The 21,897-nt window shown below is 53.1% G+C and overlaps 1 protein-coding gene and 2 pseudogenes across 1 annotated transcript; 2 read left to right on the forward strand and 1 right to left on the reverse strand.

Annotated features, from left to right (window-relative positions):
* Positions 1-1,216: 1,216 nt before the first annotated feature.
* Positions 1,217-3,933, reverse strand: LOC128937111 (mas-related G-protein coupled receptor member X2-like; annotated as a pseudogene).
* Positions 3,934-6,940: 3,007 nt separating this feature from the next.
* On the forward strand, positions 6,941-7,860 carry LOC128936900 (mas-related G-protein coupled receptor member H-like; annotated as a pseudogene).
* Positions 7,861-9,343: 1,483 nt separating this feature from the next.
* LOC128937113 (mas-related G-protein coupled receptor member H-like) lies at positions 9,344-21,250 on the forward strand. Its single transcript, XM_054276478.1, is given in 5 exon segments — positions 9,344-9,405; positions 12,811-13,290; positions 13,499-13,646; positions 20,307-20,616; positions 20,619-21,250. Coding segments are annotated over 5 exon segments (1,632 nt in total).
* Positions 21,251-21,897: the final 647 nt, after the last annotated feature.

Raw genomic sequence — 21,897 nt, forward strand, 5'->3', positions numbered from 1 at the left:
AACAGATGTGTTAATAATTAATAGAAGAGAGAGACTTTGACATTTTAGAGGGTTTTTCTCTCTCGGTCTCCCATTTACTGTCCACTGGAGAGACAAAACTTTCCATGGTGAAACATCTTGTCCAGGGAAGAACAACTCAGCCAGAGCGTCCCTCCCAAGGCAAGTGCAGAACGATCATGATCCTCCAATCTCATTTTTCTACTTCCCAGCACCTTCCTTGTGTCCAGTGTCACCCAGGCCACTCCCTACCTGAGCTTCCTTTCAAAAGAACAAGACTTCAAAGCAAAACGTTTCCTGGCTGTCCATTCCCATGGAAGATGGACAGATAGAATGAGATGATCTCTACCATTGGTTCCAACCTGTCCTGGGATGACTTTATGATGCTGAATTGTGTCCCCATTCATCTGTTTAGCCCAGAAATAGGTTTTGCACATTTCAGACTGGCTCTTGAGCAAAGAGAGGCAGAGCAGATGCAGCAGTTTGTTTTCAGAAGCTGCGCTCACTCCTCCCCATTCCTGCTCCCAGACCGTGCTGTCTGCAGCACAGACATGCAGCACAGAGCTCTCCTTTGCTTTTAGGCTTTTTCAGCTAGCTGAGGCAGAGAAGTTCCCTGGACTGTGGTTTTCCTTTGGCTTGGAACTGTTCAAACCTGCTCTGGACTGAAAACCCAGAAGAGCACTGGGAGCTCACACCTGTGGCCCACCAGGGCCTGGGACGCGGCATTTTCCAGCACCAGAGGGACTGAGAAGGGACTGAGTGAGCCAAACTGCACTCCACAACAAGGAATGTCTGAATTTGCCAACTCTTCAGAACAGAAATAGATGTTATTGCTTAATATTGTTTTAATTCCTTATGCTTCTGAGTACTTTGCTTATTAATTAAACAGTTTTTTCACCTTCTCTAAGGAAATCTTTGCCTGAACCAGCTGGGAGGGAGAGGCTGCTTGAATTTGTTTACTAGAGGGATCCCATTTGAAGGTTTCCTCCAAATTTTCCCTAAACCAGCATGCAACACAAACCATTCCATGATGATTCCTCCTGTCACCCACAACTGCCCCAGGCAGGAGTTCCCCTGCTGCACACAGCACCAGCCTGACAGAGCTCAAGGAGCATTTGGAAAATGCTCTCAGGCACAGGCTGGGATTGTTGGGATGTCCTGTGCAGGGCCAGGAGCTCAACTCCATGATCCTTGTGGGTCCCTTTCAACTCTGGATATTTTATGCTTCTATTTTATGCTGACTATCTTGCATGATGATTCCACCTGATGATGACTGCTCCGTGTTATCTCTATGCCCTGGCTCTGGCACTAAAGCCTCAAAAGCCCTCTGCAAGGCAACACTACCAGAGGGGGTGAATTCCTTTGCACAGCTCCCAGCCAGGCAGTCAATCAGAGGGAGGGCACTGCTCTGGGCACAGGTGAGCAGGAGAGAGGGGCTGGGGGCAAAGACAGAGAAGTCAAACGCCCTCAGCAAGAGCCAGTGCCCAAAATCAGCAGTGAAGAAGGGGAAGGAGATGACAGGAGCAGCAGGAGCAGGGCACAGAGCTTCCCTGGCAGCTGTTTCCATGAGCAGCACAGGAGCCTGGCCAGCAGGGCCAGAGCAGAACAGGGCAGGCTGAGCACTGAGAAGGGGCAGCTCAGCACCAAGGCCATGGGCACCAAAGGGCAGCAATGGAGGGTGGCAGTGAGCAGCAAGGAGAGCAGCCAGAGCAGGGCACACAGGAGCACCGGGAAGCACTGGGAGCCGTGGCAGGGCCAGCAGGACACGGGAGGACAAACAGAGTTGTGACAGCACTGAGGGCTGTCAGAGAGGAGACAGCAGCAGTGAAAGCCAAGAGGATGGGGACCTTCAGCCCAGCTGGCACAGCCCACGAGCCCAGCTGGTGGCAGAAGCTCTCTGGGACAGAAAATATCCCCAGGGTGATGGTGATGGAGAGCAGGAAGGTGGAGGCAGCCATGGCCAGGCTGAGCACACAGGGGGTGATGGGGTTCCTGTGGATGCAGAAGCTGAGGAGCCAGAGCACAGCCCCATTCCCACCATCCCACACAGGCACAGCAGCAGCAGCAGCAGTGGGAGTGACAGAACAAGGGGCAATGGCTTCCCAGTGACAGACGGTGGGGTCAGATTGGATATTGGGAAGAAATCCTTCCCTGTGAGGGTGCTGAGGCCCTGGCACAGGCTGCCCAGAGGGATGGGGTCAGGTAAAAACAAACAGAAGGGCTCCCATGTCTGAGGAGGAGGAGGATGAGCTCTAATGAAAGGCGGGAAAGGGGATCACAACACCCCAAAATTTGGTCCCTAATAGCTTTCATTGCATCATCAAGGGGATTGGCAGTAATCAGGGTGGGCTCTAAGTGCTGCTGACCTGGCTGCAAGCAACTGAGTGCTCTCCTTCCCTTGGGCTGTGTGAGCCTGCATTGGAATGACTGAAATGGGAATTCTCTGCTCAATTTGTTTTCTTGGGGCCAGGGAAGGTTTTGCAATGATCCCAGAGCCCTTCCCAGAATGGGAGTTGTTTCTGAGAAGCACCCACTTGCTGGCACAGTGCTGCGAGCAATTCCAGCACTGCCAGCAGCATTCCAGTGCCACCAGCCCTACCAGCAGCTCTCTGCTGCAGGAGGGACAATGACCTCTCAGGGTAGATAAATGCAGAATGGTAGAAACCTGCAGAGAGAGGGAAAGCATTTGGAGAATGTCCCATTTGGAAAAGAGTTTATAATCAGGAGGAAATGAGGAGCCATTCAAAGAAATCTGTATGTTGACCTACTTCCTCTATGGAAAAAATAGTCAACACTAATAACTCAGAGGACGGGAAATTCTGACATTGCAAAAGATTTAATTTCTGTCTCTCCCACTGAGCCTTGTGAAACAACACCAGGACAGGGCACAGAGAGGAGCCAGCAGGATGGGAATGGGGAGCTCCTGGTGACCTGGGCACTTTCTCCTTCATGTCCCTGACCTGCCAGGAGCCGCTTTAGGACATGGATCCCAAAGGAGCAAGAGGGACCAGGAAGCGCCGCTGATCTGCACAGACCCCTTTGCCTGCTGCTGCCCCACAGGGAACAGGTCAGTGCAATGTTTGCCTTCCTCCCTACCCCACCTTCCTCTCCTGCAGCAGCTGCTCTGTTCCTGACACCCTCTCCCAGTGACCGCAGTGCACTCCACAGCTCCCCCCTTCTCTGTCCTCCGCTTTCCTACCACATCCCCTGCTGAACTGCCCAAACTTACTGCCTTCCTGTCCCATCCCACAATTTCCACTGCCCTCCTCCCCTGCATATCTCACTCCTCCCCACTGAATACTTCCCACTGCCAGGAGCTGCTGAGGAGCCACATACTGGGATTTTTCAAGCACTGACTCCCCATCCACTCTGACCACAGCCAGGGCCACATCCCACTGCCTGCTCAGCACCCATCCATGGAGGTGACCACCATGTCCCCATCTCCTGCCTCACCCACCGAAGGAGATGATCTGTGTGAGACAGATGTCACTGATGTGGCCATACACAGTGTGACCCTGCTCATCTGCCTCTGTGGGCTGGCTGGGAACGGGGCTGTGCTCTGCCTCCTCCGCATCGGCTTCACCACCAACTTCATCTTCACCGTGGCTAGTGCTGTCTTCCTCTTCCTCCTCCTCACGCTCCCACCCACACTGCTCCTCCTTGTAGAGGATGTGGTCTGCTCTGCCATTATGCCCCTGGGGTCCTTGAGCTTCCTTTTCCCGCTGTCACTCATGTGCTGGGGCTGTACTGTGTGCTCTTCATGAACAAGTCAGGGTTAGGCTCTGCAGCCTTCAGTTTCTTCTGCTGCTGCTCCTCTTTCTTTTCTGAGTGCCTGCCATGCATGGTGGTGAGTGTCCTGCTGTGGTTTTCTTTGCTGTCATTGCTCTCAATCCAACAGTGGCTTCCCTGGGCCAGTTTCATGAAGAGCACTGCCATGGCCTCTCATCTCCATGCGCACCCTCCACCTCCTCCTCTTTGCTCCCTTCATGCTCATTTCCAGTATATTCTTCTGCATTCAGGACTCATGTTGCTCAGACAAGGGCAAGCCCAAAAGGCTCCAAATTATTTTCTTCCTCTCTCTCCTCATCACTCTCCCCCTCAGCCTCTGAATTTCCTGCAGCAGCTCAGCTACACCATTCTGCCTTCCCAGCCTGGTTTCCTGCTTGCCTGAATCAAAAGCATCATCAAACTCATAATCTAATGCCAGGCAGGGAGATGCTGGAAGAACTGCTCCTTGAGGTCCTCAGGAAATCTCTCTGGAGGGTTTTGTGGTGCCAAAAGAAAACACTGCCAGCAGCAATGGTTCCACCAGGGAATGATTTCAGTGATTCCATGGCAGTCTGAGCCTGTTGATCCCCTCCACTGCACTGATGAAGCACCCCAGGACATTGCCTGAGGGTTTCCTTGAGTCACTTGATTAATAAACATCCACAGGGTCACCCTCCCACCTCAATTCCTGCAGGGGAAGGCAGCAGGGGCATTGCCAAGGGCCATGTGGGAGGGATGCTCTGCGGGGAGCACATTGGAGCATGGCTTTCCCTCCTCTCTCACACCTCCCAGAACACTTAAAACCTGCTTTCCTGAAAGGGATCCTTCCCAACACGGCTGTGACCCCAGAATTCCCCCTGGCACCTGGTTCCTGCATCCCACTGAGGTCTGATATCAATAAACAGCACCGTGAACCCTGAGCTGCCTTTGCCCCCTCTGCCAGCGCTTCCCGGCTTCCTCTGGCTGCTGCTGCCAGCCGGGAATGTGGCTGGAGGGAGAGGACACAGCCATGGCTTGTGCTCCCTGCAGCAGCCATGATGCCCAGTGCCAGAGCTGGGCTGGCACGGACACGATGGCCCAGGGGCTCAGCATTCCCCACCCCGAGGGCTCTGTGAGTGTCACAGCAGAGATGTCCCTGCTCCCGGGTGCAGCGGGGCTGGCGGGCAGGGGGGGCAGCGTCCCCGGGGGTCTGGGCGTGTGGGAGGGAGCAGGAGGCGCCAGGAAGGATCTGGATGGTGCTGATCCCAAATGTCCTGATTGGAGAGCAGCAGAGCCTGAGGGACAGGGCTTCAACACGGGGAGCGGCCATGGGATGGGATGGCATGGCATGGCATGGCATGGCACGGCATGGCATGGCATGGCATGGCATGGCATGGCATGGCATGGCATGAGGAGTGGAGATGGGAATTTGGAGTGATACCAAAATCAGCCAGAATGAACTTTCCAACACAATGAGAAGCATGAGGAAGCAGACGACACACAGAAGGATCACTCCAAATTTCTGTTTGGGGTGAGACTTTACAACAGGGGTTTTATCCATCACAACCACACAGAGTCAATAAAGTGTGTTTCTTATCTAATATATAAACATCACTTTCCTAGGACTCATTTCCATGCATCCACCTCCTTCTCCAAGTCCTTTCCTGGGCCTGGAGGATTATTCAGAGGGGTCTCTGGTGGTCTCATTCACTGAGTGCTGAGATATTAAAGGTGACCTTGCCTTGAACTTTTCCTTTGGCCATGTGCTCTTGCTGCTTGTTACAGAACTTGCCCCAAAACCCCTGCAGGCTTCCAAATCTGTTTTTGCACTGGCTCCAGCCACATTTATCATCCTGTGTGATCCTGAGGAGCACCTTGGAGCTGGGCTTTCCTCCTCCCTCCTGGGTCCTAGAACCCTATGGCCAGGAGGAGCAGGGCACTGCGAGGAGTCCCTGGTGGAGCAGGGGAAGATCAATGGTGTTCGGGGGGGGACGGGGTCCCAGGGGCATCTGGGGTATTGGAGTCATTTTTGGAGTGGCCAGGAGAGGGTCAGAGCGGGTTGCAGGGGGTCTGGAAGCCGTGAATCCCAAATCTCCGCACTGGAGGAGAGCAGAGCCTGACAGGCCACGCTCAGAGTGAGGGAACAGCTCCATCTGGGAAACCTGTGGGATGTGATAGGATGGGGTGAGGATGGAGCGGGGTGGGGATGGGGAGTGGGGGCAGGAATGAGGATGGTATGGGGTTAGAACAAGGAAGCAGCTCAACTGTGCTTCGTTAGGCCCAGGGCATCTTTTTGCAAGTATCATGGAGCCATTCCTAGACTCGGAGTTACTTCTGAGAAACACCCAGCTGCCTCACCAGCACTGCCAGCACTCCAGCGCCACCAGCAGCTCCAGCATTCTGTTGCTGCAGGAGGGAGCATGACCTCTCAAAGAAGAGAAGTGAGGAATGGTAGAAACCTACTGTGAGAGGGAAGGCAGTTACAGAATGCACCTTGAGCTGGGAAGGACTGTTTCTTATCAGAAAATATTGCACAGCCATTTAAAAATCGACCTCCTTTGTAGCAAAGGAAAAAAAAGTCAAGATCAGTAACACTAAGCTGTGGAAATCTGATACAGACAAAGTTGTAAAACCAATTCCGACTGCCCTGTGACCCCACTGAGTCTTGGGGAGCATCACCAGGACAGGGCAGAGAGGGATAGGAGTGGGGAGCTCCTGGTGATGTGGAGACGTTCTTCTGCATGGTTCTGACCTAGGAGAAGCTGCTTTAGGACATGGATGCCAAAGGAGCAAGAGGGACCAGGAAGCGCCGCTGATCTGCACAGACCCCTTTGCCTGCTGCTGCCCCACAGGGAACAGGTCAGTGGAATGTTTGCCTTCCTCCCTACCCCACCTTCCGCTCCTGCAGCAGCTGCTCTGTTCCTGACACCCTCTCCTGGTGACCACACGGCCCTCCCTAGGTCCCCCCTCCTCTGCCCTGTGCCAAACAGCCCAACCCTCCCACCTCCCTCTCACACCCCACCATTCCCACTGCCCTCCTCCCCTACACATCTCACTCCTCCCCACTGAACCCTTCCCACTCCAGGGAGCTGCTCAGGAGCCACATGGTCCATCTCTGGATTCTCCAAGCCCTGACTGCCCATCCACTCTGACCACAGCCAGGGGCCACATCCCACTGCCTGCCCAGCGTCCATCCATGGAGGTGACCACCGTGTCCCCATCTCCTGCCTCACCCACTGAAGGAGATGATCTGTGTGAGACAGATGTCACCACCGTGGCCATACACAGTGTGACCCTGCTCATCTGCCTGTGTGGGCTGGCTGGAAATGGGGCTGTCATCGGCCTCCTCAACCTGAAAATCCCCAACTATCGCTTCTTTGTCCTGGCTGTCACTGATTTCCTCTTCCTCCTCCTCACAGTCCCCTCGGCCCTCCTTTTCCTGGTGGAGGATGTGTCCTGCTCTCCTGTTATGCCCCTGCTCTACCTGAGTTTCCTTTTCCAGCTCTCAGTGGTCTCCTACTACTGGGCGCTGTTATGGCTGATGCCCAGGAGACGTGTTGTATATATGTACAAGCTCTGCTAGTTCTGCTGTCGCTGTAACCTTCTTCTACGCCTGACGTGGGCGGTGGAAAGTGTCCAATACTGGGCCTTCTTTGCTCTCTTTGCTGTCATCCCCACAGTGACATTCCTGTGCCCATCAGATGAGCAGGAGCTCTGCCGGGCAGCTCTCATCCCCATGTACATCATCATGCTGCTCCTCTTTGTTATACCCATGCTCATTTCAATCACAGTTGATTTCATTAATTCCAAGGTGGGCTCCCAGCAGCAGCAGCCCAAAAGGCGCGACATCGTTATCCTCATCATTGCGCTTTTCACTCTCCTCCTCAGCCTCTGGAATTTCCTGCAGCAACTCAGTTACATCGTTGTGTCATCAGAGGTTTTTTTCCTGCTCACCTGCATCAACAGCAGCATCAAACCCTTCATCTACTTCTTGTTGGGGAGGTGCTGGAGGCCATGCTCCATGGGGTCCCTCCGGCTCTCCCTCCAGAGGGTCTTTGAGGAGCAGAAAAAGAAACTGCATGGAGAAATGATCCTGCCATGAACACGGGGGTCTGAGCCTGTTAATTCCTCCCACTGCACTGCTAAGTGACCCTAGGACAGTGACTGAGGGATTCCTTGAGTCACCTGATCAATAAATATCCAGAGCATCACCCTCCCCGTCATGTTGTACTCCTGCAGGAGAAGGGAGCAGGGGCATTGTCTTGGCTGATTTTTGTGGGATGCTCTGCAGGGAGCACATTGGAGCATGGCTTTCCTCCTCCCTCCTGGATCCACATGGCTCCAAGCAGTGCAGCTGGGCTCAGTGCCGTTCCCCAGCTCTATTCCCCATGCAGTGACCCTCATGGCCTCGGTCCCAGGGAATGAACTCCATCTCCTTTGGCTCAGCAGATGAGTTTCATGGTGTTTCCAGGGAGCTCTTGCCTGCAAAGAATGGGACACCTTAATCCCTGGGGACACACCCATCATGGAGTGGCAGTGATTTCCCAAATCCCTGCAGGGCTGGTGCCTCTGGATGGCAGTAGAGGGGTTGGGATCACTGGGAGCATCCTTCCCCTTCTGTCCAGCAGAGCCAGCCCTGCATTCCCAGCTGATGGGAAGGGACACCAGGTAGGGCTGCAGAGCTGGGGAGGGACAGCAACATTCCCTTATCCTTTCAGTGGGAATTTCTTACATTCTTCAATTCCAGAATTGAATTCTTCGGAGTAAAGTGCAGGGTCAATTCTGAACTCCACTGAACTCCTGTGCCAAGTACATGGAATATGGAAATTCCCATCACCAGATGCTTGGACCATTGAATTGCACAGAGATTAGGGGGTTATGCTGCTCTTGTGCAGACTGGGACCATCCATCCTCTGGTTCCCCAGCATCAGTGTCCAGGGAAGCCCTTGAGCAACTCCATCCTGAACCTGGCCACCCTCAGGAGGAGCTGCACAGCCACTCTGCACAGCAGCTCCAGCCACAGCCCAGCCTCTCCTGATCTTTGTCATTCTGTAACCACCCCTCAATCAGATTTGCATTCATGGTTTTTGTTGCTTTCCCCTCTGGTAGTCCCAGCCTCTGAATTTGTTGAATAAACAAAATCCCGGCTTCACTGCAGGGCCTGTCCCTGTTAAACAGTTTCCAAAATGGTTCATTTCTTTCTTTTATCCCATTCTAAAGCCTCTGGCTGCTCTGGGAGCAAGGCAGGTTCCTGTCTCATACCAGAGCCCTTCCTAAGGCACGTGCCTGCAATGCTTGGGATGATGTTGGCAGTGCCAAGAGCTCCTGATTCCTGCTGGGAGAGACCTGGGCAGCAGCCACATCTCTTGCTCAGGGGGAAGTTGTCCCTCCTTTCCCACTGCCTTAAATCCAGGGGAAAACAACGTGCCACTGCTTCTGCAAAGGCAGGTGAGAGTGAAAGCCTTGTGCGGTGAGTCAGGCTTTGGACATACACATGAGAGTGAGACACCTGGACATCTGAGAAGGTTTTTCTCTCTCTGTCTCCCATTTTCCTGTTTATTGGAAAGACACTTTCCAAGGTGCAACCTCTTTTCCAGGGATGAACAACTCAGCCAGGGAATTTCTCCGAAGGCAAATGCAGGAGGATCATGATCCTCCAATGTACGTTTTCTACTTCCCAGTCACCCAGGCCTACCCCTACCTGAGCTTCCTTTCAAAAGAGCAAAGATTTCAAACATAAGTTTTCCTGGATGTCCTGTACCATGGTAGAAGGAAAGATGGAATGAGATGATCTCTAACGTTCCTTCTAACCCAAACAATTCCATGAGGATTCCTCACGTCAGTCTGCATCCAGCCAAGGCAGGAGTTCTCCTGCTGCACACAGCAGCAGCCTGACAGAGGTCAAGGAGCATTTGGACAATGCTCTCAGGCACAGGCTGGATTGTTGAGATGTCCTGTGCAGGGCCAAGAGCTCAACTCCATGAACCTTGTGGCTCCCTTCCAACACTGGGTTAGAGTGGCTCTATTTCATGATGGTTCTCTTTCATGATCATTCCACTTGATGATGACTCCCAGGTGTTGTCCCTATTTCCTAGGCACATCCTCAACAGACCTCTGCAATGCAACAATTACAGAAGAGGTGAATTCCTTTGCGCAGCTGCCAGGCTCCAGCTGCTGTCCCTGGGCCGGGATCTGCAGGAGGTTCCCTGGAATGGTCCCTTGGCAAAGGGGAGCGCAGCCCGCGGGCTGAGCCCGAGCAGCGTCCGGCACGGGCTCTGTCCCAGCTCCTGCCACAGCCCCTGCTCTCCGTGCTGCCTCGTGTTCTCCAGGGCTCTCACACACAGGCAGCTGCCTCAGAGCCTGCCACGGGCTCAGGGCTCTGCTCCTCAGCTGCTCTTCACTCTGCCCGGGAAATGAGCAACGGGAGAGAGCCTCAGCAACCACACCTGTGCCCAAAGCACTTGGGCTCCATCTCAGCTTCTATTCTATTTTATAGCAACCTCAATCCCAAAATCTTGTCTTTTGAACAGCCTGAACTTTCCCCCTCTCATTCTTGAGGTGGATCTTTGGTACCCTGCAGTACAAATGTCCTGTTAAACTTTGATTTCTGATTCAAATCTATTTTTCCCACTTGTATACTGCAAGTTCAGTGGTACTTCACCTTAAACATTCAGTTTCCAAGAGGATTCATACAATAATAAATTCTGTGCATGAGCTGGAGCACTGGCAGAGAGCAGATGGATGATTTAGGAGTTCTGCCAGGTCATTTCTTCTGAGAAGAGGCAAATCAATGCTACTCCCATGGTATTGGAATGTTGGGGGACACAAGACAGATGATGGACTTTGGACCTGGTTAACATAGGAGTTTGATAACAGAATGCCTTGGCAAAAGCAAACAGAACTTTGAAAATTAGACCTAGATTGCAAAAAGAATTAATAAGGCAGGTTTACCGGAAAAAGAAAATCCCATTAAACTCTGGAAGCAAGAGATGTTGTTAGATGCATAACATTGTGTATGTGATTTTAACCTAATCATTGTAGTACACATTACTAGTCCCCCTGAAATAGTATATAAAGATTTGTATCCCACAATAAAATTGGATTCTGATCACCAAGTCAGTCTCCCCATCTCTCTGCATTGACAACACCGTGGCTTTAATCCTTGGAACGTTGCAGGTTTCCTCTGAGTCATCCTCTACACTCCCTTGGCAGTCAGACAGCAGCCTACAGTGAATTCCAAGCAATTCCTAGAAAGCTGAGGTGAGATGATTCCTACCCAGGCTGACATGTGCCTCAGGGATTGGGATGCTTCTCCTGGAAACTGCTGGCCCTGGGACCAGAACTGTCACCTCTCTTCCCTGCTGACACCGTGTTTGTGTCCCCAGCTATGGAATCTCACATCCCCTCACCACCCCAATCTTTTCAAGGGCAAACACTTCATGATCCAGGAGCTGATGGGGCTCCAGGAGAGGTGGAGAGGGACTTTGGACAAGGGCATGGAGTGACAGGACAAGGGGGAATGGCTTCCCACTGACAGAGGGTGGGGTCAGATTGGATATTGGGAAGAAATCCTTCCCTGTGAGGGTGCTGGGGCCCAGGCACAGGTTGCCCTGTGAGGCTGTGGCTGTCCCTGGATCCCTGAAAGTCACCAAGGCCAGGCTGGATGGGGTTTGGAGCAATCTGGTATAGCGGCAGTTATCTCTGCTTGCAAAGGGACAGTCTGGGATCAGGTGTCACAAACAACCCCAAGCGTTCCGAGGACTGAGGAGGAGCAGGAGCAGCTCTGGTGAAGGGCTGGCAGGGAGTTCACAGCACCCTGGTCCCTGATAGCTTTCATTGCATCATCAAGGGGATTGGCAGTAATTAGGGTGGGCCCCAATTGCTGATAGCCTGGCTGCAAGCAACAGAGTGCTGTCCTTCCCTTGAGCTGTGTGAGCCTGCGGGAGAATGCAAAAATGGGAATTCTTGCCTCAGTTTTGCTTCATTGGGCAAAGGGGTAGTTCTGGCAATGATTCTGGAGCTTTTCCCAAAATGGGAGCAGTTTCTGACAAGAAGCCAGACTCTTCACCAGCACTGCCAGCACTGCCAGCAGCATTCCAGTGCCACCAGCACCACCAGCATCCCTCTGCTGCTGGAGGGACAATGACCCCTCAGGGAAGAGAAATGAGGAATGTTAAAGAGAAGGCAGTTGGAGAATGGGACATTGTGCAGGGAAGGAATGTTTCTAATCAGAAGAAATAGAGGAGCCATTTGCAAAATCCTTCATGTGGACTTGTGACAAAAGCCAATTCCTTTGGGGCCAAGAAAAAAAAATAATCAAGATAAATAACAATGAGGGAGTGGAGCTCTGACGTAGCTGAAGTTGTAAAACAATTTCCGCCTGCCCTATGACCCCATTTAGCCTTGGGGAGCAGCACGAGGACAGGGCACAGAGAGGTGCCAGCAGGATGAGAATGGGGAGCTCCTGGTGATCTGGGCACTTTCTCCCTCATGTCCCTGACCTGGCAGGAGCCGCTTTAGGACATGGATCCCAAAGGAGCAAGAGGGACCAGGAAGCGCCGCTGATCTGCACAGACCCCTTTGCCTGCTGCTGCCCCACAGGGAACAGGTCAGTGGAATGTTTGCCTTCCTCCCTACCCCACCTTCCTCTCCTGCAGCAGCTGCTCTGTTCCTGACACCCTCTCCGGCTGACCCCAGTGCCCCCTCCAGCTCCCCCCTCCTCTGCCCTGAGCTTTTCTTCCACATGCCCTGCTGAAAACCCTCGCACCTCACTCTTCCCCACTGAATCCTTCCCACAGCAGGGAGCTGCTGAGGAGCCACATGGTCCATCCCTGGATTCTCCAAGCACTGACTGCCCATCCACTCTGACCACAGCCAGGGGCCACATCCCACTGCCTGCCAGCGTCCATCCATGGAGGTGACCACCGTGTCCCCATCTCCTGCCTCACCCACTGAAGGAGATGATCTGTGTGAGACAGATGTCACCAGCGTGGCCATACACAGTGTGACACTGCTCATTGGCCTCTGTGGGCTGGCTGGGAATGGGGCTGTGCTCTGGCTCCTCAGACTGAAAACCTGCAACCTTGGCATCTTTGACCTGGCTTTCACTGACTTCCTCTTCCTCTTCTTTGCACTCCCCTCCGCCCTCCTCTTCCTGGTGGAGGATGTGTCCTGCCCTCCTATCCTGCCCTTGATGTACCTGGACATCCTTTTCCAGCTCTCAGTGGTCTCCACCTACAGGGTGCTCTGGATGATGCAGAACACCTTTATGTGGTACAAGCTCTGCTGGCTCTGCTGCTGCTGGAAGCCTTCTCTGCGCCTGGTGTGGCTGGTGCTTAGTTTCCAATTCTGTGCCTTCTTCGCTCTGTTTGTTGTCATTCCCACAGTGACATTCCTGTGCCCATCACAAGAGCAGCAGCACTGCCGGGCAGCTCTCATCTCCATGTACACCCTCATCCTTCTCCTCGTCGTTGCACCCGTGTTCATTTCCAGCACAGTCAGCTTCATTAACGCCAGGCAGAGCTCCCAGCAGCAGCAACCCAAGAGGTATGCCATCATTATCTTCCTCATTGTGCTCCTCAATCTCCTCCTCAATCTGTGTGATTTCCTGCAGCAGCTCGGTTACAGCACTGTGTCCTCACAAGTTGTTTTCCTGCTCACTTGCATCCACAGCAGCATCAAACCCTTCATCTATTTCTTGGTGGGGAGATGCTGGAGGCCCTGCTCCATGGAGCCCCTCCAGCTCTCCCTTCAGAGGGTCTTTGAGGAGGCAGAACAGGGTCTTTGAGGAGGCAGAAGAAAACAGGGTCTTTGAGGTGGCTGAAGAACACATCGCCCACAGCGATGAGTCCATCATGGACACAGCGGTCTGGGCACTTCTCGCGATCCGCCCTAGTGAATGGGTAACGTGGTGATTTTAAGGTGCAAAAAGAACACACAGAGGCACAGGGGATTTGCAGTAACAAAATCAACAAATGCAGTTTTATTGACTTAAACACAACAGAAATGCGTTGGTGAGGGGGGAACCAGGGAAAAAAGGAGAAGATAAGGAAAAGAGGGAGGAAAGGATGGGAGATGGGTATAGCTACCAAAACGTGATGCTGCTTTTATCCTTTGAGGTCCAGCCGTCAAAAGCTCACCAGGCCACGTCCAGGGAGATCCCAAAAGGCACAGCTGACCAGGACCCCAGTTATACCATCTTTCACTGGGGGAAGGGGAATGGTTTCTCAGCTGAAACAAAGGTCTGCGAGGGGGAAAAGAATAGGGGGTACACAAACTCAAGCCAGGCAACAGGTACCATTGTTTTCACGGCCCAGTGCTCACACTGCGCTTACTCTGGGCAGCTTTTCCTCCCCACACTGCACACCTCCCCCGAGTTGAGAAGGGTTCCATCCCAGTCTCTGGAAGAAGGTGTGAGGGGGGTTTTCTTGCACAGGGGTTTCTTGTCTTGGTTCCTTGATGAAGAGGCCTACATCTCTGCTTGTCTGTCATGATGGTGGAAGGCAGGCGAGAGGGGTCTTCTCTTGGAAGAGGGACCACCCCAAAGCTCAAACCAGCCAGGCCAGGAGGTGGGGAGAAAGTCCAGGTCCATTGTTCAGAAAGGGCAGGGTGCCCCTTCAAGATCAGCGTGGCGTGTTATCAAACAACACCTGTGGACACATTGAGCTAAGAAGAATGTGATTCCCCATATCCCACCCGCTCAACAGTTTTTGACTTTTTGGTGGTCTTCCTGGCAATTATGACGCAAAAATCAAGGATATTTCGAACAGACTCTCACAGCACTTTGATCCCTTCCACTGCTCTGCTGTAGGACCTGAGGAGAATGGCTGACGGTTTCCTTGAGCCTCCTGATGAATCAATACACACAGGATCACCCTCCCCATGGTGGTGTATTCCTGCAGCAAAAGGGAGCAGGAGCATTGCCTTGGGTGATTTTTGCGGGATGCTCTGCAGGGAGCACATTAGAGCATGGTTTCGTCCTTGATCCTGGATCCACATGGCTCCAAGCAGTGCAGCTGGGCTCAGTGCTGTTCCCCAGCTCTATTCCCCATGCAATGACCCTCATGGCCTCAGCCCCAGGGAATGAACTCCATCTCCTTTGCCTCAGCAGATGAGTTCCCTGGTGTTTCCAGGGAGCTCTTGCCTGCAAAGAATGGGACACCTTAATCCCTGGGGACACACCCAGCATGGGGTCGCAGTGATTTCCCAAATCCCTGCAGGGCTGGTGCCTCTGGATGGCAGGAGAGGGGTTGGGATCACAGGGAGCATCCTTCCCCTTCTGTCCAGCAGAGCCGGCCCTGCATTCCCAGCTGATGGGAAGGGACACCAGGTAGGGCTGCAGAGCTGGGGAGGGACAGCAACATTCCCTTATCCTTTCAGTGGGAATGTCTCACATTCTTCAATTCCAGAATCAAATCCTTCAGAGTAAAATGCAGTGTTGAGAGTGAACTCCACTGATCCTTTGTGCCTGTATCCAGAAAGTACATGGAATATGGAAATTCCCATCACCAGATGCTCGGACCATTGAATTGCACAGAGATTAGGGGGTTATGCTGCTCTTCTGCAGAATGGGGCCATCCATCCTCTGGTTCCCCAGCATCAGTGTCCAGGGAAGCCCTTGAGCACCTCCATCCTGAACCTGGCCACCCTCAGGAGGAGCTGCACAGCCACTCTGCACAGCAGCTCCAGCCACAGTCCAGCCTCTCCTGATCTTTGTCATTCTGAAACTACCCCTCAATCAGATTTGGATTCATGGGGGTTTTTTGCCTGCATTGGGGTAATATCGGACCCAAAATTTGTTGAATAAAAAGCATCCAGGCATGACTGCTGAGCCTGTCCCTGTTGAACAGCATCCAACATGGCTCATTTCCTTCTTTTATCCCATTCTAAAGCCTCTGGCTGGTCTGGGAGCAGGGCAGCTTCCTGTCTCATACCACAGCCCTTCCTAAGGCACGTGCCTGCAATGGTTGGGATGATGTTGGCAGTGCCAAGAGCTCCTGATTCCTGCTGGGAGAGACCTGGGCAGCAGCCACATCTCTTGCTCAGGGGGAAGTTGTCCCTCCTTTTCCCATTGCCTTAAATCCAGGGAAACCAATGCACCACTGCTTCTGGAAAGGGAACTGAGTGAAAGCCTTCTGTGGAGTGAAACTTTGAGACACACATGAGGTTTAAGATCTTAGGAACATTTATAATGCTCATAAGCATTTCTAACTCCTAACAAGTTGATTATAATTAAGAGAACAGAGACACTTTGACCTCTGAAAGGGGTTTTCTCTCCCTGTCTCCACTTTTTCTGCCCAGTGGAGAGTAGGATCTTTCCACAACATCTTATCCAGGGAATGACATTTCAGCCAAGGGGATTCTCTCAAGGCAAGTGCAACAAGATCATGATCCTCAATGTACTTTTCCAAGTTCCCAGCACCTTTCTTGACTCCAGTGTCACCCAGGCCACTCCCTCCCTGACCTTCCTTTCTAAAGAGCACCGACTTCAAACCAAAAGTTTTCCTGGGTTTCCCTGCCCATGGCAGAAGGAGAGATGGAATGAGATGATCTCTAAGGTTCCTTCCAACCCAAACTATTCCATGATGATTCCTCAGGTCATCCAGAAACCACCCCAAGCAGGAGTTCCCCTCCTGCACACAGCACCAGCCTGACAGAGCTCAAGGAGCATTTGGACAATGCTCTTAGGCACAGGCTGGGATTGCTGGGATGTCCTGTGCAGGGCCAGGAGCTCAACTCCATGGTGTTTGTGGCTCCATTCCAACTCTGGATATTTTATTGTTCTATTTTATGATGCCTCTCTTTCATGATGATTCCACTTGATGATGACTCCCCTCTATTGTCCCTATTCCCTAGCTCTGGCACAAAGACATCAAAAGCCCTCTGGAAGGCAACACTACCAGAGGGGGTGAATTCCTTTGCACAGCTCCCAGCCAGGAAGTCAGTCAGAGGGAGGGCACTGCAGTTGGCCAAGGAGCCAGAGCACAGCCCCATTCCCACCATCCCACACAGGCACAGCAGCAGCAGCAGCGGGACAGGCACTTTGCTCCACTGCCTGTTGTCACACTGGCTCCAGTTGTTGTGGCTCTCCTCATTCCAGCTCCCCTGGGATGCCTTCCCACCGGGCTGGCTGGAGCACAGGAACACAGCAGAGGGATGATTTAGGATTTCACCAATTACATTTCTTCTGAGAGAGAAGGTAAATCCATGCTGCTCTCTCGGCATTGATCCTTAGAAAGTTGCAGGTTTCATCTGAGTCATCCTCTACACTCTCTTGGCAGTCAGACAGCAGCCCACAGTGAATTCAAGGAATTCCTAAGAAGCTGAGGTGAGATGATTCCCACCCAGTCTCACATGTGCCTCAGGGATCTGGGATGCTCCTGCTGGAAACTGCTGGCCCTGGGACCACAACTGTCACCTCTCTTCCTGCTGACATCATGTTTGTGTCCCCAGCTATGGAATCTCACATCCCCTCACTAGCCCAGTCCTTTCAAGGGCAAACACTTCATGATCCAGGAGCTGATGGGGCTCTAGAACCGGTGGAGAGGCATTTTGGACAAGGGCATGGAGTGACAGGACAAGGGGGAATGGCTTCCCACTGACAGAGGGTGGGGTCAGATTGGACATTGGGAAGAAATCCTTCCCTGTGAGGGCACTGAGGCCCTGGCACAGGTTGCTCAGAGGGATGGGGTGAGGTAAAAACAAACACAAGGGCTTCCGTGTCTAAGGAGGAGGAGGATGAGCCCTAATGAAGGGCTGGAAAGGGGATCACATCACCCTGGTCCCTGATAGCTTTCATTGCATCATCAAGGGGATTTGCAGTAATCAGGGTGGGCTCCAAGTGCTGCTGACCTGGTTGCAAGCAACTCAGTGCTCTCCTTCCCTTGGGCTGTGTGAGTCTGCATTGCAATCACAGAAATGGGAATTCTCTGCTCGGTTTGCTTTCCTGGGGCCAGGGAAGGTTTTGGCAATGATCCTGAAAATCAACCCAGAATGGGAGTTGTTTCTGAGAAGCACACAGATGACTGCACAGTGCTGTGAGCACTTCCAGCACTGCCAGCAGCATTCCAGTGCTACCAGACCCACCAGCAGCTCTCTGCTCCTGTAGGGACAGTGACTCCTCAGGGTAGATAAATGAGGAATGGTAGAAACTTGCTGAGAGAGGGAAAGCATTTGAAGAATGTCCCATTTGGAAAAGAGTTTATAATCAGGAGGAAATGAGGAGCCATTCAAAGAAATCTGCATATCAAGCCACTTCCTCTATGACAGAAAAAAATGGTCAAGAAAAATAACTCAGAGTAAGGGAAATTCTGATGTAGCCAAAGATGCAATTTCCTGCTCCCCCTTGACTCCACCAAGCCTTGTGAAACAACACCAGGACAGGGCACAGAGAGGAGCCAGCGGGACGGCAATGGGGAGCTCCTGGTGACCTGGGCACTTTCTCCTTCATGTCCCTGACCTGGCAGGAGCCGCTTTAGGACACGGATCCCAAAGGAGCAAGAGGGACCAGGAAGCGCCGCTGATCTGCACAGACCCCTTTGCCTGCTGCTGCCCCACAGGGAACAGGTCAGTGGAATGTTTGCCTTCCTCCCTCCCCCACCTTCCTCTCCTGCAGCAGCTGCTCTGTTCCTGACACCCTCTCTGGGTGACCCCAGTGCCCTCCAAAGCTCCCCCCTCCTCTGCCCTGTGCTTCCCCTCTATATCGTGACACTGAGATCAGCTGAAATAAACTTTCTAACACAATGGGAAGCATTAGGAAGCAGGAATTCCCTAGCTGCAAGGCACATACAGAAGGATCTCTCCCTGGTCTGTGTGTGGTTACAGGGGTTACAACGGGGGTTTTATCCATCATAACCATACACGGTCATTTAAGTGTGTTTCTTAGCTAATACATAAATATAATATTCCTAGAACTAATATCCATGTGTCCCACTCCAAGTCCTTTCCTGACCCTAAAGGATCATTCAGAGGGGTCTCTGGTGGTTGCATTCACTGAGTGCTGAGATATTAAAGGTGACCTTGGCTTGAACTTTTCCTTTGGCCATGTGCTCTTGCTTCTTCACAGAGTTCTTGTTACAGAACTTGCCCCAAAACCACTGCAGGCCTGCAAATCTGTTTCTGCACTGGCTCCAGGCACATTTATCATCCTGTGTGATCCTGAGGAGCACATTGGAGTTGGGCTTTCCTCCTCCCTCCTGGGTCCTAGAACCCTGTGGCCAAGAGGAGCAGGGACACTGCCAGGGTCCCTGGTGGAGCAGGGGAGGAGTGTGACTGTCAGGGGAAAAAATCAGCCCTGGGTGGGTTCTGGGGTGTCAGAGCAGGCTGGAGGGGTCAGGAGAGGGTCAGAGGGGGCTGGAGGGGGTCTGGATGCTGGCAAAGGCAGAGGAGAGCAGAGCCTGACAGGCCACGCTCAGAGTGGGGGAACGGCTCCATCTGGGAAAGCTGTGGGATGTGATAGGATGGGGTGAGGATGGAGAGTGGGGTGGGGATGGGGTGCAGAGATTGGGATAGGATAGGATAGGATAGGATAGGATAGGATAGGATAGGATAGGGACAAGCTCAGCTCTGCTTCTTTCCACCCAGGGGAGGCTTTGGCAATGATCCCAGAGCTCCTCCCTAAATAGGAGTTACTTCTGACAAGCAGCCAGCTGACTCACCAGCACTGCCAGCACTGCCAGCATTCCAGTACCACCAGCACCACCAGCATCCCTCTGCTGCTGGAGGGACAGTGACACCGCAGGAGAGAGAAGCAAGGAATGGTAGAAACCTATCAGGAGAGGGAAGGCAGTTGGAGAATGGGACACTCTGCAGGACAGGAATGTTTCTCATCAGAAGGAAATGAGGAGCCATTTGCAAAATGTTTCATTTGGTGCTTTTCTCAAAAGCTACTTCCTCTGTAGAAGATAAAAACCAAGACAAAAACACTGAGGAAGTGAGGTTCTGAAATACCAAAAGCTGCAATTTCCAACTCCCCTTTGACTCCACTGACGTCTGGGGAGCAACACCAGGACAGAACATACAGAGAGGAGCCAGCAGGACGGGAATGGGGAGCTCCTGGTGATCTGGGCACTTTCTCCTTCATGTCCCTGACCTGGCAGGAGCTGCTTTAGGACATGGATCCCAAAGGAGCAAGAGGGACCAGGAAGCGCCGCTGATCTGCACAGACCCCTTTGTCTGCTGCTGCCCCACAGGGAACAGGTCAGTGGAATGTTTGCCTTCCTCCCTAGCCCACCTTCCTCTCCTGCAGCAGCTGCTCTATTCCTGCCACCCTCTCCCAGTGACCGCAGGGCCCTCCCCAGATCCTCCCTCCTCTATCCAGCACTTCCCTTCTGCATCTCCTGCTGAACAGTCCAAGCACACTGCTTCCCTCTCCCAACCCACAATTCCCACTACCCTCCTCTTCCCACTGCCCTCCTCCCCTGCACATCTCACTCATCCCCACTGAACCCTTCCCACAGTAGGGAGATGCTGAGGAGCCACATGGTCCATCCCTGGATTCTCCAAGCACTGACTGCCCATCCACTCTGACCACAGCCAGGGGCCACATCCCACTGCCTGCCCAGCGTCCACCCTTGGAGGTGACCACCGTGTCCCCATCTCCTGCCTCACCCACTGAAGGAGATGATCTCTGTGAGACAGATGTCACCAGTGTGGCCACCCACAGTGTGACCCTGGTCATCTGCCTCTGTGGGCTGGCCAGGAACGGGGCTGTGCTCTGGCTCCTTGGGTCCCACTTTTTGTCCAGGAACAACACCATCCTTTACATTCTGATGCTGACTTTTTTGGACTTCCTCCTCCTCCTCTTTGTGTTGCCCTCCACTCTGCTCTTCCTGCTGGAGAATGTGTCCTGCTCTAGCATCATGCCCTTGCAGTACGTGGGTTGCTTTTCAGGATCTCAGCAGTGTCACACAGCGTGTGGTTGTGCACACTGACATTCATCAGCATCAAGAGGTGCAGGTCCACCCACTGCCTGCTCTGGCACTGCTGCCACCATCCCAAGCAGCTGTTGAAGGTGATCCATGCCATGCTCGGGGCCTTCTTCATCACTTTCATCATTGTCATTGCCATAATATTTTCTCCATGCATTGTCCTGCTATCTGAGCATTGCTGGGTTTCTTACATCTCCATGCACGCCTTCAACCTCCTCCTCTGTGCTCCCTTCATCCTCATTTCCAGCAAAATTGTCTTCACTCATTTCAAGCCTGGCTCCCATCAGCAGCAGCCCAAGAGACTCGATATTGTTATCTGCCTCTTTGTGCTCTTCACTCTGCCCCTCATCCTCTGCCATTTCCTGCAGGAACTCAGCTACACCATTTTGCCCTCCCAGGTTCTTTTCCTGCTCATCTGCATCCACAGAAGCAGCAACCCCATCATTTGCTTCTTGGTGGGGAGGTGCTGGAGGCCCTGCTCTGTGGAGTCCCTCCTGCTCTCCCTCCAGAGGGTCTTTGAGGAGCCAGAAGAAAACACTGCCCACAGCCATGAGACCACCATGTACAGAGAGGCCTGAGCCTCTTGATCTCTTCCACTGCACTGCTGAAGGACCCTGGGACAGTGGCTGAGAGATTGCTTGAGTCTCCTGATCAATAAATACCCACAGGATCACCCTCCCTGTGCTGCTGCATCCCCAGCCCCTTTCCAGGCCACTCTGAACTCTGATCTGTGCTTGGGAGGCCTCAGCCTTGAGGAGCAGCCCCTGGGCTCAGCTCCTGTGGCGCTGATCAGAAACACCCTCTGCTCCCAGCAACTGCTGCTGTCCAACCACCTCCTGGGCTTTTATCAACAGCCTTGCAAATTATTGTACTGCCCTGGATGCCACAGCATCCCTGCTCTGCCACTGTCCCAGGAAGCTGCCGGCCCCAAGTGTGGCCAGGCTGAACCATTGCTGTGAGTGCCGCCCATGCCTTGGGGCCCTGTGAGCAGCGGCCCCAAAGGAGAGCCTTGGAGCTCTGCTGGGCCCAGCAGCGCTGAGCAGAAGCTCCCTGGCACTGGGGCCTCTCCCAGCTGGGATCTCTCCCGGCTGCTGCCCTGGGCTGATCCCTGAACGCCGACGGCTCCTGGGCCCATCCCCCCAGGGCTCCAGGCCCAGCCCTTGGCCCAGGGAGATGCAAAGGGATCCGCAGGGAGCATTTCACTGCCTGCCAGGGCAATTGCTCA

This window comes from Melozone crissalis, unplaced genomic scaffold (genome assembly GCF_028551555.1).
Source record: "Melozone crissalis strain CALT ecotype California unplaced genomic scaffold, PUWL_Pcris_2 ptg000018l_1, whole genome shotgun sequence".
In the NCBI taxonomy this organism is placed as follows: domain Eukaryota; kingdom Metazoa; phylum Chordata; class Aves; order Passeriformes; family Passerellidae; genus Melozone; species Melozone crissalis.